Source organism: Gorilla gorilla, chromosome 10, assembly GCF_029281585.2.
Source record: "Gorilla gorilla gorilla isolate KB3781 chromosome 10, NHGRI_mGorGor1-v2.1_pri, whole genome shotgun sequence".
In the NCBI taxonomy this organism is placed as follows: domain Eukaryota; kingdom Metazoa; phylum Chordata; class Mammalia; order Primates; family Hominidae; genus Gorilla; species Gorilla gorilla.
Window position 1 is genome coordinate 108,822,632 of NC_073234.2, and position 23,724 is coordinate 108,846,355.

The following is a 23,724-nucleotide window of genomic DNA, read 5'->3' on the forward strand; positions in this document are numbered from 1 at the left end:
CTTCTGCCCACTACAACACATCAGGTTGTATTATAGTCTGTGTATATTTTCCTCCCCACCAGTCTGTAAGCCCCATAAAAGCAGGGACCACATGCAATTATCAAGCACTGTCCCAGATATACAGAGAATCAATAAAAGAAAGTCTCGGGTAACAGTTAAGAACAAACTATGCCAAATACTGACTTAAGTGCTACATATGTATTAGCTCATTTAATCCTCATACTCATTTTACAACTGAGAAACAAAGAGTAATCAACCAAAGCTAGTGAATGACAGAGTGAAGATTCAAATCCAAGCTGCTGGGCTCTATTCAGTCTGGTTTCAGGGTGTGTTTCTTAATCTTTTTCTTTTTTTTTTTTTGGGGGGGGGGGGGGGACGGATTCTCACTCTGTCACCCAGGCTGGAGTGCAGTGATACAATCTCGGCTCACTGCAAGCTCCACCTCCCGGGTTCACACCATTCTCCTGCCTCAGCCTCCAGAGTAGCTGGGACTACAGGCACCCACCACCTCGCCCAGCTAATTTTTTGTATTTTTAGTAGAGACGGAGTTTCACCGTGTTAGCCAGGATGGTCTCGATCTCCTGACCTCGTGATCTGCCGGGCCCGGCCCACGTTTCCTAATCTTGATGGTATACAATAAAGACAATTAACTACATAAGCAGTAAATGTCTAATGTTTGGCAGGGACAGTAAAAAGCACGGCAGTTAAAAGGGCTATTTTCAACCCTTCATAATCGTGAAGTGGTGCTTCATGAAAAAGGTAAATTTAAGCCATAATGTCATAAATTTTTTTTCTTTTTGAATTGGTAACCAGAAAAGTATAGTCTTATTAAGATAAAAATAGGAAAAAAACTGATTTGATTGAAAAATTGGTATATACTATTTTGAGTTGGAATTATCAGATGGTAAACCATTTTGCCTATCTTTGATAGTGCATGAAATCAACATGCTCTAAAATGTTTCGTGACTTTGAAATATAAATTTACTTACAAATGTTTACTCATTGCTATTTTGTTCATGGCATTGTGGTATTAAATAACTGGAAGGAAGAGTAAAACTTCTTGGCATCCAGCAGTTTATTTCATTGTGAGTAGTCAAGGTCTTAAGGTACAGGAGGTGTGAGTTAGGATACTATTAATATATGAAGAGCAGAACCGGATTACAGAGCTATTATGTTCTTGTTTATTTCTAAAGACATTTTTAAAGTTTTCTGGAAAGATTAAAAACCTCGTCTCCATCTTTTTTCCCTCTGTTTTTTCAAAGATTTCCAAATATTGGCATCACAGCTAAAGATGGTGTCAACTATTCCTTCATAAAACACTCATGAAGTTCTTGGTGGTAAAAATGTCCTTTGAATATTCAGCACTATAATTAGTAGACTCATGGCAGTCAAGCATCTCCATTTTCTATGGTTCCTGATTTGATGAATGACATAACATTTCATTGCCTGAACTTTTCTTAGCACCAGCTCAAAAAATAAAAATAAGACTTTAGTGATTTAAATAATGTAGCTGTCTATCTTAATGAACTCTGTATCTCAGGAATGATTTGACAGAGATGTCTCAGAATGCTGAATGAAAAGAAAGGACCTAGCTTAGTAACACAGTTCATTGGGACTGCTGTGTGCCATGGTCCTCAAGGCACTATTAACAAACCTATTGCATATTTTAGGTTCTGGGAGTGGGTATATAACTTAGTAGGTGAGGTAGGAAATGTTCTTCTGTATTCATCTTGAATTAAAATTAGGGAAATTTTTTAAAAGCCTGTTTTATGTGGTGAACACTAAAATCATAAGATTTATTAGCAAAAACCAGTGAACTTGGTTTTTTTCTTTGATCCAGCTTTTATGTAAAAAATGATGTAGATTGTGGGTTCTTTCTTTCATAAAATTTTACTTGTTTTTTTCAAGTTGGTAATTCATTTCAGGCCCTTATGTGTAATTTTAGTCATTTGTCTATGTTAACTATTAAACAATGTTAAAAATTCCCCCACTCATTCATATGTTCCTTTAGCTCCCACTCTTTAGTATAACGTTGGAGCTGGGAGATAAGAAAATTGTAAAAATTTTAAGTAACTTGTAGAAAAAGAAAAACTTACCCGTGGTCACACAAAAGGACTGCCTGGAAGCATTTAGGGCAAAATGAGGTTGGTAGTATGCATCCAGCACTTCTTGCGCATCACAAGCAAAGAAATAACCCATTCTGGAGAGAACTGCAGTAGTTACCACTAAGATAGCAGCAGAGTTCTAGTGGTAGCATTCCGCACTTGACATCAATAATCACACCGCACACACTGTAGAATGTGTTGCACACAGTGTGAGCACTGAAATCATCGTGATGTGATTCTGAAGTTTGTTCCTGGCTCCCTCTTTTCTTTGGCCCTCCTGAAGAATGTGTGAGGTAACTAATAACTCTTAATATCATTTCTGCTTAAACTAGCCAAAGCTGGCTTCTGTTGGTTGCTAAAATGTAGTCTAAACTCAATAGGAAAGGAAGTGAAGAAAAGGTTAAGAGTTAGCAGACCAAGGCAGGAGGGGGTTGGGGGCTGGTAAATACATTAAGAAGCTAAATATCTCTTTGGGATTAAATGAAGTCAAAAGAGGAGAGCATACAAGTCAACCAATCTCTTTATCAAAGAACTTGTACTTAAAACCTTTTAGAGGAGGAGCTAATTTCACATTAGACAGTTAAATTCAACTAAGCAGCCTGGTGTACCTAGCGTGGGGAGGCGGAAGAGGCTCAAGAGTTAGCACGTCTGAATTTAATTCCAATTTTAATTGTACCAATGTGATATGTGACCAAAGACAAATCATTTACCTCTCCAGCCTTCTAAAATGTCCCTTGAACATTTAAAAGGTTCTCCATATTGAACGGGCCATGATGACAGTGGCGGTTTTGTGGAATAGAGGGGGGGGAAGGGTGGGGAAAAGATTGAGAGGTCGGATGGTTGCCGTGTCTGTGTGGAAGGAGGCAGACATGGGAGACTTTTCATTTTGTTCTGTACTAAGAAGAAGTTCTTCTGCCTTGGGATCCTGTTGATCTGTGACCTTACCCCCAACCCTGTGCTCTCTGAAACATGTGCTGTATCCACTCAGGGTTGAATGGATTAAGGGCGGTGCAAGATGTGCTTTGTTAAACAGATGCTTGAAGGCAGCATGCTCGTTAAGAGCCATCACCACTCCCTAATCTCAAGTACCCAGGGACACAAACACTGCGGAAGGCCGCAGGGTCCTCTGCCTAGGAAAACCAGAGACCTTTGTTCACTTGTTTATCTGCTGACCTTCCCTCCACTATTGTCCTGTGACCCTGCCAAATCCCCCTCTGCGAGAAACACCCAAGAATGATCAATAAAAAAATAATAATAATAATAATAAATAAATAAATAAAAACATTCCATCAATATGTTAAAAAAAAGAATGTAAAATATCTCATTAATAATTTTTATATTGATTACATGTTGAAGGGAGAATATTTTGGATGTGATGGGTCAAATAAAAGTTATTATTAAAAATAAAAAAAGAAAAAGAAAAAAAAAAAAGGTTCTCTATAGCACCAAAATTGTCTGAATACTTTATTATTATTAGAATGAGTTGAATCTTATTGCTATATGCTTCTTTCTACTGGAAGGTCCCCTTTTGTAATAACATTCTTTAGGCCTATAATTACTGTTTCAGTCTTCCCTGCTGAAGGAGAAGGATATTATGAACTGTAATCCTGGTATTTATGCCAACGTTCAATATCTAAATAAAGAGAAAATTTGTTGCTAAGGGCACCTGCTTTTTTCCCAAGTTTTTTTCACTTGCTCATTAAAGAAATACATAAAATTAATCTAAATAAAATTAGCCATTCTCCTAATAACCAAAATCCAATTAACATTCCAGAATGTTTTTTTGTTGTTGTTGTTCTGATAAAGACAAAAGCCCTTAAAAAGAGTTTAATATGTTTACATTTTTTCACTCCTGTGTCACTGCAGCCACTTTCCTCAAGGCTAGTTGATTTACAGACAAATCAATATTCTTTAAAAACCATACGGCATAAACAGGTACTTTTCCTGGCCTACAAGCTAGTGACTATACTAGTATAGCTACCATGTATTTACTTACTCGACCCTTTTTCTTCAGGTTACTTCTGGTTTCAAATGCAGCAATCACAACAAAATTTAATGCCTGAGGACTCCATAATAGGTAAGGCAAGACAAGAACAGATGGAAGCAGAGCAGTTGAACTTTTCAGCGAAGCAAACAAAAAAACAAGTTACATTTCGCTCAGATTTGCATTCTCAATCCAATTGTACCAGTAACACAACTTTGTATAAAATCCAAACCATCAGGAAAGAAAAATTAAAACAGTCTTTCACACTCTGCATGCTAACTCTGATATAAATTAGGAAACATGAAAGCATGAAGATATTGGAGGGTTGTCTCCCACCCAGTAAGCATCCTCTCTCAGGGCTAACCATACCGCACAGCTTCAGGAGAGGACCATTCGTATGACAGTCTGCATAAATGGCGCCTCTTGAAGTTATACAGTGAAATACTTTGGATTAAAAAATAAAACTTCAATTTAGCAGTTGCAAAGATCAACTTTATTATTACCTAACCCATGGAAAATGGATTACACATATGATAATTTTAATGAAATCAAAATGTTATTTACCCAAAACATCCCATTTTGCTATCCACTGTCGGTAAATGAGCATTCATTGTGCTTTCACAAAATCTATGCCTCACTTCAGAGAGTTATATTTAATGTTATCTATTTTGTGAAACAAATATATAAATGAACTTTGTTTCATTTATGAAACAAATGAACAAACCATTTTCCCACACACTAGGAAGACATTCAATCTTTTTATGTTTATGGTCAAGCAGCATCTTTGCAAAGTCAGAAAACAGTAATAACCAACACTATATAAGGCTCAGTATTATGTTAGGGTCTGTTCTTTACACTCTAATCCTTCCAATTACCATAGAGCTAGATTAGTATATTAAGCAGATAAAGAAGCAGAGAGGTCAAATGAGGTTGCCCAAGCTAATATTTGGCAGAGCTAGAAATCAAACTCTGGCCTCAGATTCTTTGTTCCTGCCATACATAAACATACATTTCATATTCCCTAAATCAGTGTTTTGCTCTAGAGAATTAGGAAGGCTCTCTGAGCCATAAAACATTATTTTAGTCACGAAAAGCAGCATTTCTACCATCTTGAAAGTCAATTGTCAATTAAGAGGTCAGCAAAAGACTACAGTAGGAATGAACCTTCTGTAAGCCATCCCTTACACACTTTGCTACCTTACTGTCTCTCCAACTAAACTAGTTCCTAGAGATCAAGGCCTGTGTCTAACATTTGCAGACCCAATGTTGGACACCAGTGTGTCTTGCATTTCTTACTGGTTAATGAACAGATCAACTGCAGAACTACCTGAGACCAACCCCACAGAGTAAGGAAAACCACTGACTGGGTTAAAAGGAAATTCAAGAACTTCCAAAAATAGTAGGCCTAGCCAAGCAGTGACTGCAAAGAGCAGGAGTATGCAGAAAAAAAGACTTGCAAGACTCCAAACCGAATCTTTACAAACTATTTCACACGTCTGTCCAAAAGCCTTAGCTTTGACACTATTCCTACAGGTCATACACTTAAATGGACCAATTACGAAGCACCAGAGATACCAGCCTTATCACTTCTTTTGCCCCTCTAGGCAGCTTCAACAATCTAATAAGCATTTTCCTCAATTTAAAAAAGTGATCATTGCCTCAATAATCACGAGTTGACATATTAAAGATGATTCTTTCCCCTACCTCAAGGTTTTGGGAAGAATCTGAAATGAAACAGCTTGGTTAGAGACTTTAATATTTCACAGATTATCAATTAGGTCTGAAATTTGAACAGTCTTAAGAGATCCAGCTGGAGTAAATAACTCAGCAGATTTTTTACTCTTCTGTGATTTCAGATTATCTCATCCTGCACTACTACTAAGCCAGAGGAGGAAATGATCCAGACAACTCAGATTTTAATGTAACTGAAATAAGCACAAACTTACACACTAGGGCTGATGTATTACAATAGAGTACGATGGACAATAATACTGGGTCAAATTCACCCACTTCATGTGGACAGCTTGAGTCTCCGAAAGAATGCGACAATACATTCAAAGAACATAAATGCTGGAATAAGTTCTTGCTAGCAACACGAGCCAGCAATGTATTATGTGAAACTGCATCCAAAAAAAAAAAAAAAGCTACAAAGTCATAGAAATAGCCCTGAGAATAACTAATTTGAATAGTGTAAGTAAACAGTTTTCTTGAGGAAGGAAATCAGGTGGCTGGAACACAGGTAGGAGACACCCTGCAAGTCAAACAAGCTTAATCAAAACAAGAGCAAAAAACCCTATAAAACCCCTAATCTGACAAGTCTGAAGTCAAGCCACATACTGCCACATCTCAAGGGCTTCTTACCCATCCCTATCTATCCTGGGCTGGGCCAGGCCAGGCAGTTTTCTAAAAAATCTCTGCCTTAGGAAACTAGTAAGTCAGATATAAAGTCAATCAATGTCTCTCACTTTCCTTCTACACTTTTGTGATTCTGGAGGTAGGACTCTGCCAGAGGCTCCTAGTTTAAGTCTGCAGATAAGGGGGTGTTAAGGGAAAACTGCGAGAGACGACAGTGCTGTCTCCCCTCTCATGGGTGCATCAGCAGATTTTTTTTTTTTTTAAGCTCATCGGCTATCATTAGTGTTAGTGTATTTTATGTGTGGCCTAAGACAATTCTTTTTTTTTTCTTTTGTCGCCCAGACTGGAGTGCAGTGGCACGATCTCGGCTCACTGCAGCCTCTGCTTCCCAGGTTGAAGCAATTCTCCCACCTCAGCCTCCCAAGTAGCTGGGATTACAGGCGTGTGCCACCACACCCAGCTAATTTTTGTATTTTTAGTAGAGACAGGGTTTCACCATGTTGGCCAGGCTGGTCTCGAGCTCCTGACCTCAAGGGATTGGCCCGCCTCGGCCTCCCATAGGGCTGGGATTACAGGCGTGAGCCACCGTGCCCAGCCATGAGACAATTCTTATTCCACTGTGGCCCAGGGAAGCCAAAAGGTTGGAAATCCCTGTTCTAAAGCAATGCAGGCTTCACATGTGACTAGTTTTATGAGAGCCAATACAGATTACCTATCTCCTAAAAATTCTACCTTGCTTCCCTTCAGCACTATCACTTTTTAAAAGGTTTTATTTAGAAAACACTTCAGCTAAAATATTTACAAAGGAATGAAGTACTAATACATGCTACAATATACATGAACCTTGAAAACATGCTAAATGAAAGAAGCCAGAAAGAAAAGGCCACATATTGTATAATTCCATTTATATGAAGTATGTACAATAGGAAAATCCATAGAATTGGAAAGCAGATAAATGGTTGCCAGGGGTTGAAGGTAGAGTGACTGCTAATGAGCACACGGTTTTTCTTTTTGGGGTGACAAAAATCTTCTGGAATTAGCAAGTGATGATGTTGTACTACTTTGTGAATATATGAAAAAACCACTAAACTGTACACTTTGAGTGGGTGAATTTCATGGTATGAGAATTATACCTCAAAAAAATAAATGAAGCATTTGAGTTTTCCTTCAATATTCAGTGAGATTTTGGAATCTTACCGATGAATAGAGATTGGAATAGTAAAAGTAAGTGAAGCGAAAATAAATATCTATTACTTGACTATTTAGTATATAACATATTCACAGCATGTTAACAAAGTTTTCAGTTTTTTGAGATAGGATCTTGCTCTGTCGCCCAGGCTAGAGTATAGTGACACAATCTTGGCTCACTGCCGCCTCAACCTCCCAGGCTCAAGTGATCCTCCCATTTCACCCTCCCAACTAGTAGCTGGGACTACAGACATGTGCCACCACACCTGGCTAATTTTTGTATTTTTTTGTAGACATGGGGCTTCTTCATGTTGTCCAGGCTGTTCTCGAATTCTTGGGCTCAAGCAACCTACTTGCTTCAGCCTCCCAAAGTGCTGGGATCACAGACATGAGCCACCGCACCCAGCCAACAGAAATTTTAGTAATGAATATATATTCATGGACTACACTTCTGAAGAAAAGAAACTTCAAGTTAAAAGATTACTTTTGAAGCTAAGTATCTGTGATCCAAGCATAGACATGCTGACTCGAGTTACAGTCTTAGTTCAAATATCTCCCGGGTCTGGTATGTCGACATTCTACTCCCCCTTTTCTACTTATGCTTCAAAATTCAGCTCAAATATCATCCTCTAAAAACCTTTCCCTAAACCAACCTTGAGGGTTTTCCAGGCCAGTCTGTCACTTCTTTGGTGTTCCCATTGATGCCTTTGTGTTCAATATACAAAGCAGTGCTAGCTGTATGATTTTACTTTTGTCTCCCATTCTACCCATCTTTGCATTGAAGCCAAGCACACATATGACCAGTGTTTCTGCAAAGCGTACACTAAAATCATAAGCAGCTCTTAAAACAACAAAAATATGTTGGGCTGGCAATGTTAAATTTACAAACTTCCCCAGATAATTCCAATGTATAACCATGAACTAAGTACTCAGACTAGAAACAAAAGTTCAGAGAAAATAGCCCATAGATTCCTGTCTTGGCATCCTTGCCAATACATCAGCAGCCCTGCCAATTAAACTAGGAGAAGAAATAGGCAAGGTCTGGCCAAGTACTTCTCTAATCACAGTCAGTGCTGGCCCCTGAACAGAACTCGCAGCACTTTTAGTTTAACCCTTACCTGAACCACAACAATAAAGACAGGGTCCTGGACAGTGTGCTTTATTTGAAAAAGTGTAGGCCAGGCACGGTGGCTCATGCCTGTAATTCCAGCACTTTTGGAGGCTGAGGCGGGCGGATCACGAGGTCAGGAGTTCAAGACCAGCCTGACCAACATGGTGAAACCCCATCTCTACTAAAAATACCAAAATTAGCTGGGTGTGGTGGTGCACGCCTGTAGTCCCAGCTACTCAGGAGGCTGAGGAAGTAGAGCTGCTTGAACCCAGGAGGCGGAGGTTGCAGTGAGCCAAGATCACGCCATTGCACTCCAGCCTGGGCGACAGAGGGAGACTCTGTCTCAAAAAAAAAAAAAAAAAAAAAGAAAAAGAAAGAAAACACAAAACTCAACTTGATATATAAATGAATGCAAGATAACTCTAACATATTTTTAGGCTTACTGAGAAAAAAAAATCTCGTTTAAAATTAGTCTGATTCAGTGGTACTTTAAATACAGTCATGCGCTGTATGAGTTTCAGTCAATGATCAACTGCACAAAAGACAGTGGTCCCACAACATTATAATGGAACTGAAAAATTCCTATTGCCTAGTATTTACTATACTATACTTTTATTGATTATTTTAGAGTGTATTCCTTCTGCTTGTTAAAAAAAAAAAAAAAGTTGACTGTAAAACAGGTTCAGGCAGGTCCTTCAGGAGGTATTCCAGAAGGCATTGTTGTCATAGGAGATGACAGCTCCATGTGTGTTACTGCCCCTGAAGACCTTCGAGTAGGACAAGAGGAGCTGGAAGACAGTGATACTGATGATCCTGAATAGGCCTAATATGTGTGTGTATGTCTTAGTTTTTCACAAAAAAGTTTTTTTAAAAAAGATTGTAAGAGAAAAAAGCTTATAGGATATAAAGAAAATATATTTTTGCACAGCTGTATGATGTGTGTTTTAAGCTAAATGTTAATACAAAAAAATCAAAAGTTTAAAAATACAAGTTTATAAAATAAAAAAGTTACAGTAAGCCAAGGCTTATTATTGAAGAAACATTTTAAAAAATAATTTTTTGGTGTAGCCTAAGTGTACAATGCTTATAAAGTCTATCGTAGTGTACAGTAATGTCCTAGCCCTTCAAATCCACTCACCACTTACTCACCCAGGGCAACTTCCAGTCCTGCAAGCTTCCTTCATGGTTAAGCGCCCTATACAGGTATACCATTTTTTATCTTTTATACCAGATTTTTACTGTACCTTTCCTATTTTGATACACACATACTTACCACTGCATTACAACTGCCTACAGTATTAAGTACAGTAACATACTAAACAGGTTTGTAGCCTAGGATCAACAGACTATACAACACAGCCTAGGTGTGTAGCATGCTACACTATCTAGGTTTGTATAAATACACTCTATGATGTTCACACAATGATGAAATTGCCTATGGTGCATTTCTCAGAAAGTAACTCCATCGTTAAGTGATTCAAGACTGTATATTTTGCTGGTAAGAAAGAGCAGCAAAGAGTCCCTTCTCACCAGAACCACAAAATTCCTCAAATCCAGGACTGGCTGGGTGGGGAGGGGGAGGAAAAGAATATGCCATCCAGACCAGAGGCATTCCATCTTAAAGTGAACTATGTTACTAAACAGGGTCTCATGTTTGTAGGAAAGCCTCTAATTAAATTACAATAAAGAGACTTCTGATTAAAAAAACCCAAGAAAAGCGGCAGCCTCAGTGGCTCACGCCTGTAATCCCAACACTGTGGGAGGCTGAGACAGGAGGATCACTTGAGCCCAGGAGTTCAAAACCAGCCTGAGCAACATAGGGAGACCCTGTCTCTATGTAATATATATTATATATGTATATATATTTTATATTGTACATAATATATATTTTATATATATATAAAAAATTTTTTAAAATTAGTTGGGGATGGTAGTGCATGCCTGTGATCCCAGCTACTCGGGATGCTGAGGCTGCAGTGGGCCATGATCATGCCTGGGCAACACAGTGAGACCCTATCTTAAAAAAAAAAACACGGCCAGGCGCAGTGGCTCATGCCTGTAATCCCAGCACTTTGGGAGGCCAAGGCAGGCGAATCACAAGGTCAGGAGTTCGAGACCAGCCTGGCCAACATGGTGAAACCCCGTCTCTACTAAAAATACAAAAATTAGCCGGGTGTGGTGGCGGGCACCTGTAATCCCAGCTACTCGGAAGGCTGAGGCAGGAGAATCGCTTGAACCTGGGAGGCGGAGATTGCAGTGAGCCGAGATCGTGCCATTGCACTCCCAGCCTGGGCAACAAGAGCAAAACTCCGTCTCAAAAAAAGCCAACCAACCAAACAAACAAACAAAACACAACCCAAAACAAGTAAGCTAAGCACTTAGATCCTGTTCTTAAACATGTTTCCACTTCATGTGTCCAAATGATACAGTATAAAAATACATGCACTGCCAGTTATTATCTAGGAATAGACATGTTCTTCAGTACCCACAGTCTACAGAATCAGACCACCTGGGTTCAAATCATAGCTCTAGAAACTAATAAGTCCCTCTGTGCAGGTTCCCATAGCTATAAAATAGGAATGATACTAATATCCACACATCATAAAACTGCAATTAGAATTAAGTAAATTAATGCACGTAACATGCTTAGAACAGTGCCTGGTACACAATGCCAATGAAAGATGTCTATTTTTACATAATAAAAACTATATGACCAACCTCACTTCAGGAACAGCTGCCACACTGCATGCTGGTGAATAGTTCACAGACTAAATATGAATTTCATAATTAGAAACACTTTGTTTGCCTAACAATTCTTGATGCCAACTCTTTGAACACAGTCATTAAACAGTAATAATTATTTTTGATGAGACCCTGATTCTATTATCCATCACATACTATATTTCTAGATGATGCCATGCTTTCTGTCTCTCCTTCCAGCTTTCATATCTGCTGCCCCATGTGCCAAAAACTCACTCACACTCCCTCCTTCTCTTGGCCCGGCAAACTCTTACTCTTCAAGTTTAAAAACACTTCCTCGGCTGGGCGCGGTGGCTCCTGCCTGTAATCCCAGCACTCTGGGAGGCTGAGGCGGGCGGATCACGAGGTCAGGAGTTTGAGACCAGCCTGACCAACATGGTGAAACCCTGTCTCTACTAAAAATACCAAAATTAGCCGGGTGTGGTGGTGTGCACCTGTAATCCCAGCTACTCAGGAGGCCGAGACAGGAGAATTGCTTGAACCCGGGAGGCAGAGGTTGCAGTGAGCCAAGATCGCGTCACTGCATTCCAGCCTGGGCCACAGAAATTTCTTGTTTCATGACTGTGTTTTCCATTACACAGGGATGCCTTTCTTGTTCACCTGGCTTACTGGTAAATGCATATTATGCATTCAATGAATGTCCAATTAATTGAACTGAAAAAAAATCTCATGAATGGATAATAAAGAGACACGCAAATCACAAGGTTACAGAAAACTGAAATTTGGCCTTGGGATCGGCCTATGTTACTAAAACCACTTTGTCCCTGCCTCATAGTAAGATGGTAATCTAGTTGTCTTTAAGAGTCACAAAAAAAAAAACAAAACAAACAAAAAAAACAGCTACTTACTAACATTTTCCCAAGTATAAGCTATAAAGTAATCTTAAGGAAGTTACAGAGCAATAAAAAAATCACCAACGGTTTCATGATATAAATTTGTTAGTTCTTTCTAGTGTTTCCTTAACTACAATGCCTTCAATCCGTAGAACTGTAAAGACTTTCAAAATATAAATTCATTTGCCCAAAATTAACCAAACTGACAGAGACATAATGTGAAGGTATTGAAAACTAAAAAAAAATTTGAAAATCTAAAGACAACATAGCCAATTGTTTTAATGCAAAATATGTCAACCTTAGATTCTGAAACCAGTATCTAAAATTACTTTAAATTACAGTAGAATCCTAATTATTCAGAAGCATCTCAGTTACTGGCCAATTCAAAACCAAAAATGTCTGTGCCTAAGTACTCAAGAAATTTTAGAATAGCTTCATCCAGGATTTTTTTTTTTTTTTTGAGATGGAGTCTTGCTCTGTTGCTCAGGCTGGAGTGCAGTGGGGTGATCTCCGCTCACTGCAAGCTCTGCCGCTCCCGGGTTCACACCATTCTCCTGCCTCAGCCTCCCGACTAGCTGGGACTACAGGCGCCCACCACCACGCCCAGCTAATTTTTTTGTATTTTTAGTAGAGACGGGGTTTCACCATGTTAGCCAGGATGGTCTCGATCTCCTGACCTTGTGATCCTCCTGCCTCGGCCTCCCAAAGTGCTGGGATTACAGGCGTGAGCCACCGCGCCTGGCCAGGATTTTTAAAAAATATAAAATGCCCCCAATGGTGTCATGTAGCCTTTGAAAGAATGAATAATAATGAAGTATTTCTGTTGATTCTGAGGGCTCTTAACCAATTATCCAGTTCTTCCAACCACACAGTCATGTTTCTGCCACAAAAGACCCTAGGGCCATCAATCACTTCACTTGGGAAGAAATTTTAAAAGCTGCTAAGATTTTAGCTGAAGTTAAAAGATTCCCTATTATTTCATTGCCTAATTGGTATATCCACATTGATTCCTTCATATATTACATTTGCAAAGAAAATTTCAACTCTAATGAAACAACAGTCCAACTCGTTTTTCGCATACACACATAAGAATTCTTTTTCTTGATATAATATTATTACATATACTATGCCTTTCAGATTTATTGTTTTTAGAAAGCAGCACTGTATAAGATACGAATTTGGCACCTAAATCAGAACTCTGATTACTATAATTGTAATGTCAAAAGCCCCTGCTGGATGCTGCTGTCCTCATTTCCTTGTTTCTAGTATTTATTTCTACAGCACATATGCATCCATAGTTCATTATAACAGAAAATATAATTTGTGTTCAGAATCCATACAACTTGAATCTGTAGCATATTTTCTTCTTAAATCCATTTACACAGGTAAACTATCCTATAAGGTACAGGGAAAAAAGAAGAAGAACCGAACTGTACATCAGGAATCTGGTCATCCAACTTCTTTGGCCTACAAATTCCTCACCAGAGAAAGAAAAGGATAGAACAGATGTTCTCTAATGTGTAAAACTCTGGTGGCTCACTCCCGTAGTCCCAGCACTTTAGGAGGCCGAGGTGGGTGGATCACGAGGTCAGGAGATTGAAACCATCCTGACCAACATGGTGAAACCTGTCTCTACTAAAAATAAAAAAAAATTAGCTGGGTGTGGTGGCGCGTGCCTGTAATTCCAGCTACTCGGGAGAATCGCTTGAACCTGGGAGGTGGAGATTGCAGTAAGCCGAGTTCGTGCCACTGCACTCCAGCCTGGCGAAAGAGCGAGACTCCATCTCAACAAAAAAAAACTCTGGTTTTAAGAGTGGTCATTAACACGTGTGGAAAAAATTCCAAACTTGAGCAAAGCAAATGCATAACATTTCCAGTCACAGTCATTTAGCACAGTGAATACTAAAGTACTTGATAATTTGACAAAACTTAATTTCACTTGTGCAGGAGTTGATCGATCTGGACTAAAGGAACTGCTTGACACAGAGGAGCTTAAAAAAGAATACTGAACTGACTGCTATTTTTAACTTACTTTCAGTTATGCTCACATTTCATAATCAAAACATTAGATAGTATATTAAAACAGTATCTTTAGAGCCTGAAAGTTTAATCACTATCAAAAGCAGTTCAGGGATTCTTAACATGGAGCACATGGAGACCTAGGGAATCCACAAATAAACTTGGCAAGAATCTGAATCCCCAGAAGTCATACGTTTAAAAAAATAGCTTTTTTTCCTAGGAAGAGGTCAGAAAATTCTTAAGTGAGACAACTGAAAGAACTAAAGAACCACTGTTCCTAGTCAAATTTTTTACAAGTTTTTTTTTTAAATTCCAAAGGTGATTTTAATTACAACTTATAACAAATCTGTCTTCATCATAATGAGTTTTTACTTATTTATTTATTTATTTATTTATTTAAGAGACAGGGTCTTGCCTCTATTACCCAGGCTGGGGTGCAGTGGTGCCACTAATAGCTCACTGCAGCCTCGGCCTCCTGGATTCAAGGGATCTTCCTGCCTCAGTCTTCTGTTAGGATTACTGCATGAACCACCATACCTGGCTAAGTTTCCCTGCCCCCACCTGGAGGTACATATATTTCTGAAACATCATGGTAACTTTTCCATGCCTTTTTTTAGTTGGAAAAAAACATTATCAGACAAGTATTTTCAGAGCTTAAAACAACAGGTAGGACAGGCGCGGTGACTCACACCTGTAGTTCCAGCACTTTGGGAGGCCGAGGTGGGCAGATCACCAAAGGTCAGGAGTTCGAGACCAGCCTGACCAACATGGTGAAACCCCCCCCCCCTCTACAAAAATCAGCTGGGCGTGGTGGCATACACCTGTAATCCCAGCTACTAAGGAGGCTGAGGCAGGAGAATCGCTTGAACCCAGGGGGCAGAGGTTGCAGTGAGCCGAGATCACGCCATTGCACTCCAGCCTGGGCAACAAAAGCAAAACTTCATCTCAAAAAAAAGAAAAAAAAAATGTCCAAGGCAGAGAGTAAAGCTACTCCAGTGGCTGAGGCAGGAGAACTGCTTGAACCTGGGAGGCAGAGGTTGCAGTAAGCCGAGATTGTGCCATTGCACTCCAGGCTGGGCAACAAAGCAAGACTCCCATCTCAAATAAATAAAAGGTGAGTTTTCTAAATCACTTTTCTTACAAAAAAAAAAATACCTTATGCACTAGAATACCTATCAAATGAGTGGCTTTTAAACAGTAATAGGAAAAAATAATGTGTGTACTTCAAAAAATCCTATTAAAAAAGTAAACTCAAGTCTCAATGTAAAATCAGACTGTATCTGATTTTTAAGAATTTGAGGCTAAATCACACCAAACAGAAGAGTAAATTTTTCCACTGCACTTCAGCCTGGGTGACAGAGACCCTGTCTCAAAAAATTAATTAAATGTATTTTTTTAAGTAAATTTTTCAGCACCATAGACAAGGGACCAGTGGGGAAGGGAGATATAAAGTAAATTCTGCGAAAGACTGGTAAAATTCTAATTCCAGCAGGTTGACTCACTAGGTTTTAATCAAATAAGTCAACCCCTAGGGTAAGTTAACTACTTTTTCCCAAGACTGTATTTTATCATGTTCATTATTATCATTATTACTATTTTGAGACAGGGTTTCACTCTGTCGCCCAGGCTGGAGTGCAGTGGCGCGATCTAGGCTCACTGCAGCCTCAACTTCCTGGGCCAAACCAATCCTCCCACCTGTCTCCTGAGTAGCTGGGACTACAGATGTGTGCCACAACACCTGGCTAATTTTCACTTTTTTTTTTTTGTAGAGACAAGGTCTCATTATGTTGTACAGCCCAGTCTTGAAACCTTGGGCTCAGGGGATCCTCCCGCCTCAGCCTCCCAAAGTACTGAGATTATAGGCATGAGCCACAGTGCTCAGCCCTCATGATTAATTCTGAAAAGACCATTAAAGGAATGTCAGTCACTGTATCAACGTAACATGTAAAGCTGAAACAGATTTGGTTTTGACCAAGGCCATAACTATAGATCTCACTTATCGGTTCCCAAAAGTGATTCTTCTTTATGACAGGATTATGCAGAACCTCTCATTTGAGGGACATTTTAGGTACGTCTTAACCTTTATGACTTTAAGCTTTAACTGCTCACTTTTTTTTTTGGTGGAGATGGAGATCTCACTATGTTCCTCAGGCTGGTCTCAACTCCTGGCTTCAAGCAATCCTTGGGCCTCAGTCTCCCAAAGAGCTGTTATTACAGGTGTGAACCACCATGCCCAGCTTCAGTCACTTTTATTGGCTAAAAGAGCTTTGGTCCAGAAGATAAGGCAGAAAAACGAAACTAAAGATTCTAGCTTAAAACAGAACTACTAAGACTCAATATCACTCACACTTGTGCAAAATGCCATACATACAAAACTTCGTTACAGCATTTTTTATATAGCACAATTTAGGAAACATTCTGAAAGTTATGAATAAGCAATTAGTTACAATAAAGTCTAGGCCAGTGGCACGGTGGTTCATGCCTGTTAACCCTAGCACTTTGGGAGGCCGAGGTGGAAGAATCACTTGAGCCTAGGAGCTCGAGAACAGCCTAGGCAACATGGCAAGACCCCATCTCTACTGAAAAAGTATTAAATTTCCAATATTTGAAAAAATAAAATAAAGTCTAACCATAAGGTTCCATTAAACAGCCCTTTGAGAAAAAAAAAGAGCCAAAGCAGAACACTATGATGCATGCCTGTAATCCCAGATACTGGAGGCTGAAGGTAGAGATCACCTGATATTAGGAATTTGAGGTTGTATGTATATAGTGTACTATGATCACGCCTGTGAAAAGCCACTGCACTCCAGCCTGGGCAACAAAGCAGCAGTCTGTCTCTTAAAAAAAAAAAAAAAAAAGTCAACTTGAAGATACATAGGTGGTTAGAGGGGAAGAGAAGGGAATCAAGGTATTTGCATGAGAAGGAGAAGACGCCTAACTTATAGCAGAAAGTTGCTCTGGTCTTCTTGTAAGGATACACAATAAAAATAGTGGTTGAAGTCGGGTGCAGTGGTTCACACCTGTAATCCTAGCACTTTGGGAGGCTGAGGCAGGTGGATCACTTGAGAAGAGGAGTTTGAGACCAGCATGGCCAACATGGTGAAACCCCATCTCTACTAAAAATTAGCCAGGTGTGGTGGCACGTGCCTGCAGTCTCAGCTACTTAAGAGACTGAGGCAGGAGAATCACTTGAACCTGGGAGGTGGAGTTTGCAGTGAGCCAAAATTGCACCACTGCACTCCAGCCTGGGCAACAGGGGGAGACTCCGTCTCAACAAACAAACAAACAAACAAAAACAGTGGTTTTCTAAGCAGGGGAACTGGAATGCTGAAGGACAGATGAGGGATTCTCTATGTATCCTTCAGAGCCTTTCAAATGTGCTCTATGTGTGCATTTCCTAGTTAATAAAAAAAGATACATAAGCAGAGTAGGCACACAAAAAAGAAATAATGTAAAAGACTGATGTCCTTTTTAAGTGAGCTTATGGGTGGAAAACGAGACTAGCTTTAACTTTTAGCTCAGACATTGGTTCAGACAGAATATACCAAGGAGTAACAATGTCAAATTATTGCTCATTGAGATTAAGGCTCATCTATTCAGTTAGTCTATTAATATTTCAGTATCTACTATGTGCCAAGGATTGGTCTAGGCACGAATGAGCAATGCCCGGGATATCCAAGAGTCCCTAACTTCATGAAGGTTTAATGGGGAATAGAGAGAAATAAACAGTAAATAACATAACTTCGAACAGTAATAAGCACTTATACAGAAGAAAGGGAGATAGGAGGATAAAATCGTGGGGGAGGAAAAAGGGAAACTGGTTTATACGGGACAGGTTAGGCAGAGGGTATGACATATGAGCTAAGAACGGAACAACTGGACAAAGCAAGCAATGCAACAAACTGGAGGAAAGTCCTGTGACTGGAATAAGCTCAACCACTTATTGTTCAGGGTACAGCAAAGCAACAGTGTGGCTACAGTGGAGTGACCCAAAGAGAGAAGTGCAGATGCGCTCAGAAGTAGGCATCCCAAATGAATGCAGGGCCTTATAGCTAAGGGGGGGGAAAAGGCAAGATTCTAATGTAAGTGTGATGGAGAACCTCTACAGTTTTTAGCAGGGGAGTAACATGGTCTATATTTTAAGGAGATAACACTAGCTGCTGCTCCAAAGTAGGCTAATACAGGAGGCCAGGCAGTAAATGATGGAAGTGAACAGAGGTTTGAAAGACAGGGGGGAAAGTGTCTGATTTAGTACATATATTGAAAGCAGAACCTACAGAATTTGCTACTGGATTAGATACAGGAATCTAAATGAGATAGCAACTGGGTGAATAGTAGTCCAGAAAATCATCTTGTATTTGTAGTTAGTCATTTTACAGTAACAAGAGACAGGGGAATGTTACACTAATCAAGATTCAAATTCTGCCTCTTACCAGCTTTACCTCAGGAAAGTCATTTAAGTCAGTTTCTAGACTGCAAAATATATTGTCTAGTTCACAAAAATGTCTGTAAGAATCAAATGGTTAAGAAATCTACAAATGTAAATAGTGATCAGAAAGCATCATATTAACAGTCATGCAAATCAAGCCACCTTATTTTAACATTTTCATTAGATGAGAATGCTAACACTGATGTTATATCAACACTAAATTTCATCCTTTGAAAGTCAAAGGTCAGGCGGGGCACAGCGGCTCACGCCTGTGATCCCAGCACTGTGGGAGGCTGAAATGGGTGGATTGTGTGAGGTCAAGAGTTTGAGACCAGCCTGGGCAACATGGCGAAACCCCGTCCCTACAAAAATTAGCTGGGTGTGGTGGCATGCACCTTGCAGTCCCAGCTATTGAAGAGGCTTAAGTGGGAGGATCATCTAAGACCAGGAGATCAAGGCTGTGGTAAGTCATGATCCTGCCACTGCACTGCAGCCTGGGAGCGGAGTGAGACGAGTCTCAAGAAAACAAAACAAAAAGAAAAGAAGAAAGTCAAAGATCACCCAGAAATAAAACAAATTAACAGTCCAATCAACAAAGTCATGTCCCTATTGCCTCAGGACAATACCGTTACCCCCATCCACCACACAGAAGTTTGTATAGTGATTGACAGAAAAGAGGCAACTTTTAAAAATAAATTCTGATTTTTTTTTAAAGCACTGTCACTGATTATGGAACAACCTACATAACACAAGCATGGACACTTTTAAAAATCTAGTCTTTTAGTCTTCTGTTTAAGGATTAGAGAAAACCATCCTTTTAAGCTATAAATGACACTAAACTAATAAGATAAAACCCAAATCAAGGTGCCATTCATTAGATAGATGTTGTCAACAAGATACCGTAAAATTAAGATTATATATCACAGTATGAGTTACTACTGTCTTAGTTTGAACAGCAAAATGTAAATGCCCAGTGTAAATTAAGTTACTGTGTGCCAAATGAATTGAATCATGAGGACTTCAACTTATTGCCTTAAACCATTTCTGTAAATTTATAAACAAGGTTCCACAGAATTTATTTTTTCATCCAAGGCTTTCATATTACCGGGCATATCTTCATAATCAAAAATAGAAAAATGCGTATTAAATGTTTAGTTCACTATGTATTTCAGAGAATTATCATGAATGTCAACTTGCATTATGTACTTAGTCAATAACCTAAGTAACAACGAAAACAAGGATATTTGATGTATGGCTCTATCACTCCCTATTCATTTTTCAACTGGGGCCTCAATAAACATGATCTTTGGGGACCATGTGACTGCATTATAACTAAAACCACGTTGTAAGGACCTGCCAATACATATGACAATTAAAACTCCTTGGACAGAATCCTAGATAAATCCACACACAACAAATTTCGGACTATGAAGATTCACATTATTAGGCTCCAGTGCTCCCTGACAATCTGTTCTACTTCTCTCATTTCTAAGAATTTCTACCATACGAAAACGTCTTATTTCTCTACATCAGCACCCTTAGGTCAGTGACATCTCCCTCATCTCAGATATATTTAAATGCAATTGGATGAAGCAGTATACAGTACATCATCCTCGAAGCCTAACAGGTCTTCCACTTAGTATGCATCTCCCCATAGATTTCACAAGAATGAACAAGATTAACATACACGTTCACCAGGTTATATCAAGCAAAATGATGCTGCAATTGAGTCACTTTAACTGGAGCATTTAGTCACATAAATGTGCAACTAATTTCCTTCATAAAAACCGACACAAAAATTTAAGGTTTAGTTGTTGTGATGACAAGGAATATCTCACGTCTGAAGACTTGTCGATATTTCCTTAAGACTTTACAAAATCAAAGAATCGAAAATGTCATGGTTCCATATATACTTGTCAAAACACAGTATTCATAAACAGCCAATTAATAATTAAAACGCACAAAATTGAGGGGCAAAAGATTTCACGAGATCCCCCACAGAGGCCAAGGTAGGAAGATCTCTGAAGCCAGGAGTTTTGGAATCCGCCTGGGCACTATAGCGAGGCCTCATATCTACGAAAAAGAGAGGAGAGGAGAGAGAGGAGAGGAGAGAGAAAGAGAATCCCCCATAACTGCGGCCCTCCCCCAGCCTTGTGTTAAAACTATTTCCTCGGAACAGCTCTGAAAGAGTTTGCCAACCAGAGTAAAATCACTCCGCAGAGATAAACGAGCGGAAACGTATTCAGAAGAGAGAGATCGCGGAAGCAAGGGCAGCGGGGCGCGGGGCCCCCACGTCCCGGGACCCAGGCAGCCGCGGCAACCAGGGGCGAGCATGTGCTGACCGCCGCAGGACGCGCGGGCCTCCCAGAGCCACTTCCCGGGGCGCAGGGCCCCGCCCGGCCTGACCCTCCCGGTTCATTCATTCTGCACCCGCGGCTGCCGCACCTCCGCGGCCCCGTCGGGGCGGAGAAGAGGGGCTCGGCTGCCAAGGGACCTTGTCGGGCCACAATCCCCACCAGGAGCCCGAGCCCCGCCGCGATTCCCGCGCGCCCGCGGCCTCCGGTCGGGGGTGGTCTCAGAAGCTATGGAGGCCCGCGCCCAAGCCCAGGGACCCCCAGCCTTGCCGCCCCACCCTCCGCCGGGGCGTGGGACAGCACTCCCTAGCCCGCCGGGCAGCCGCCTGGAAGTCCCGGGTCCCCGCTGTCCGGCTGCCCCGCCGCGGCCGGAAGTCTCCCCGGCGCCCCCTCCTCAGCACCCGACTTCCCTCGCCGCCGCGGCCAACCCCTCTCCGCGCCGCCTCGGGCCTCCCAGAGCGGGCCGCGGGCCGAAGGAGGCGAGAGGCCGCGCTGCCTGCCCAGCTGAGCCGACGAGAGCAGAGCGAAGAGCTGGAGGCCGGCCTGGGCGGTTACCTTGATGATCCTGCGGGGCAGCCCGGCCATCTTGTCAGAACCCGAGTTCGGCCTCTGGTCTCGTCTCCGGCTCCTCTCGCCTCACGCACGAGTGGAAGTCCCGGGCTCCACTTCCGGGGGACGTTGCCGCGCCCGTCGCCGCAGCCGCCGCCGAGGCCCCTCGGGAAATGTAGTCCCTGCTCGGGCGCGGGCTCGGGCACGGGCGGGCTTCCCTCCGACCTGGCCCCCTCCCCCGTGCGCCCCGCCCCAACCGCGGCCGGGGATGGCGGAAGTGACGCTCTGCGGCGGGGCAGGGACTTGGGAGAGGCCGCGAGGGGAGGCGCGGGGCTCTGGCGCTCGTGGCCGAGCCTGCCCGCGACGGTGGTACGGCACGGCCCGCGCGCGACCGCGCGCGCGTCTCTGTTAACCGTGGCCACGCCCGCGCCGGTGGACGACGTAACAGAGGCCTGGCCTACGACGTATCCCATTCATTCATTCACGCGTTCGTTCTTTCAGCTCAGCCTGCATTGCGCGCGTTCCCTGCTGGCTCTGCAGTGAACGACTGAGGTGGGGCTCATCGTCTTGCTCCTTCCTCAAAGGGAGGGCAAGACCGAAACTCGGTGGCAAAGCTCTGACTGGGGGTCTCTCCAGTTACTCACACGCTGTTGGGGGAGTTTTGATGTTTAAATTGTATAAATCGGACCTCTGACACGCCCCTAGGCCCAGGGTAGGCTGAAGGAAAAGGGTTTGGAGCGAGTTGGAGGCGGGAAGAATGGTTCTGAACGCCTAGACCTAAAGGTTGAGACTCAGAATTGTTAACAGGACGAATGACCAAGGAGAGGTTTAAAGAACCCAGAGTAATCCGTAAACCAGAGATTACCTATAGAGTGCGAGGTCCTATGAGAGAATTAGAGTGGGGGTGCCCGAAAATTGAATTGTTGGGGAAGCGTTTTATCCTGATGACGGATGGTTAGCTGTGTGATGGACTGTTTGCAAGCACTTTACTTCATCTTCACAGCAATCGTGAGGAGGTGTTGTTTCCATTATACAAATGAGGCTTAGATAGTTAACCTTTTCCAAGGAGCTGTTTTGTCCCCAGGCAGATCCGCCAAGACCTGGCCCTTAACTACTTAACCACAGTGTTTCCTAGCACACTAACAGACAGTAGATGGTGAATAAATGAAGACAAGACTGACCATGCCTTCCAGGAACTTAGATTCCAATGGAGAAGAGAGACCAGTAAACAATTAGTTACAATCCAATGTGTTAAGGGCTGTCTGTAATACAGGTTCCTCCAAGGTGCTATTTTAGCAGAGAGGCATTAACTGCTTGAGAACTCAGGGAAGCCTTCTTAAATAAGTAGAGTCCTAAATGATGAGTAAGAACCTACCAGACCTTGTAGGGAAGAGTATGCCAAGCATAGGAAATGGCCTGTGAAATGGCATTGAGCTATGAGAGAGAAAAAATAGTGCACTAAAGAAACTGGAACTCTGAATACAAGAAACCTACTAAGAACAATAAGAAATATTTTGTGCTGGCACGATGCTAAATGGTTAATAAATTTAATACATCATTCAATTATGAAACAGATGAAGTAGTCTCTATTATTAACAGAACGTTTTAGATGAGAAGCCAAGGTTCAGAGGTAGTAATGAGAATTTCAAATAACCAGAAGTCTGCAGTAGGTGGTTCTGTGACTAGAAGAATCTGCAAAAGTAAATGAAACTGGACGAAGATACTTTTCAGAATATTTTATAGAGGACCCAGGATAATTCATGCTGGTAGGCAGAAAGGCAGAGTGCTATTGTGTTGGGAGTGTGTAGGTCTGCAGTCTGGGCAGGGCTTGGCAGGAAGGCACACTCTGCTTGTGCTGCATCAGCCTGTGCAACCAGAAGATTGGCTTCCATGATGGTTCACAAGGCGGGCAAGTTGGTGCTGGCTGTTAGTTTCACTCCAAGTGGGCCTCTCCCTGGGGCATCTTGGGCTTCCCCATTGCATGGTGGCTGGGCTCCAAGAGTAAGTGTTCTAGCAAGCTGAAATGGACACTAAATC

The 23,724-nt window shown here is 41.5% G+C and overlaps 1 protein-coding gene across 1 annotated transcript in view; it reads right to left on the bottom strand.

The window, feature by feature from the left end:
- Window positions 1-22,065, bottom strand: part of UBE2N (ubiquitin conjugating enzyme E2 N) — a 34,504-nt gene extending 12,439 nt beyond the window's left edge. The window contains exon 1 of the mRNA XM_031016537.3: window positions 21,694-22,065. Within this exon, the coding sequence (XP_030872397.1) occupies window positions 21,694-21,723 (30 nt within the window). The 5' untranslated portion in view covers window positions 21,724-22,065. The remainder of the gene's footprint in view (window positions 1-21,693) is intronic.
- Between the last annotated feature and the right edge of the window lie 1,659 nt (window positions 22,066-23,724).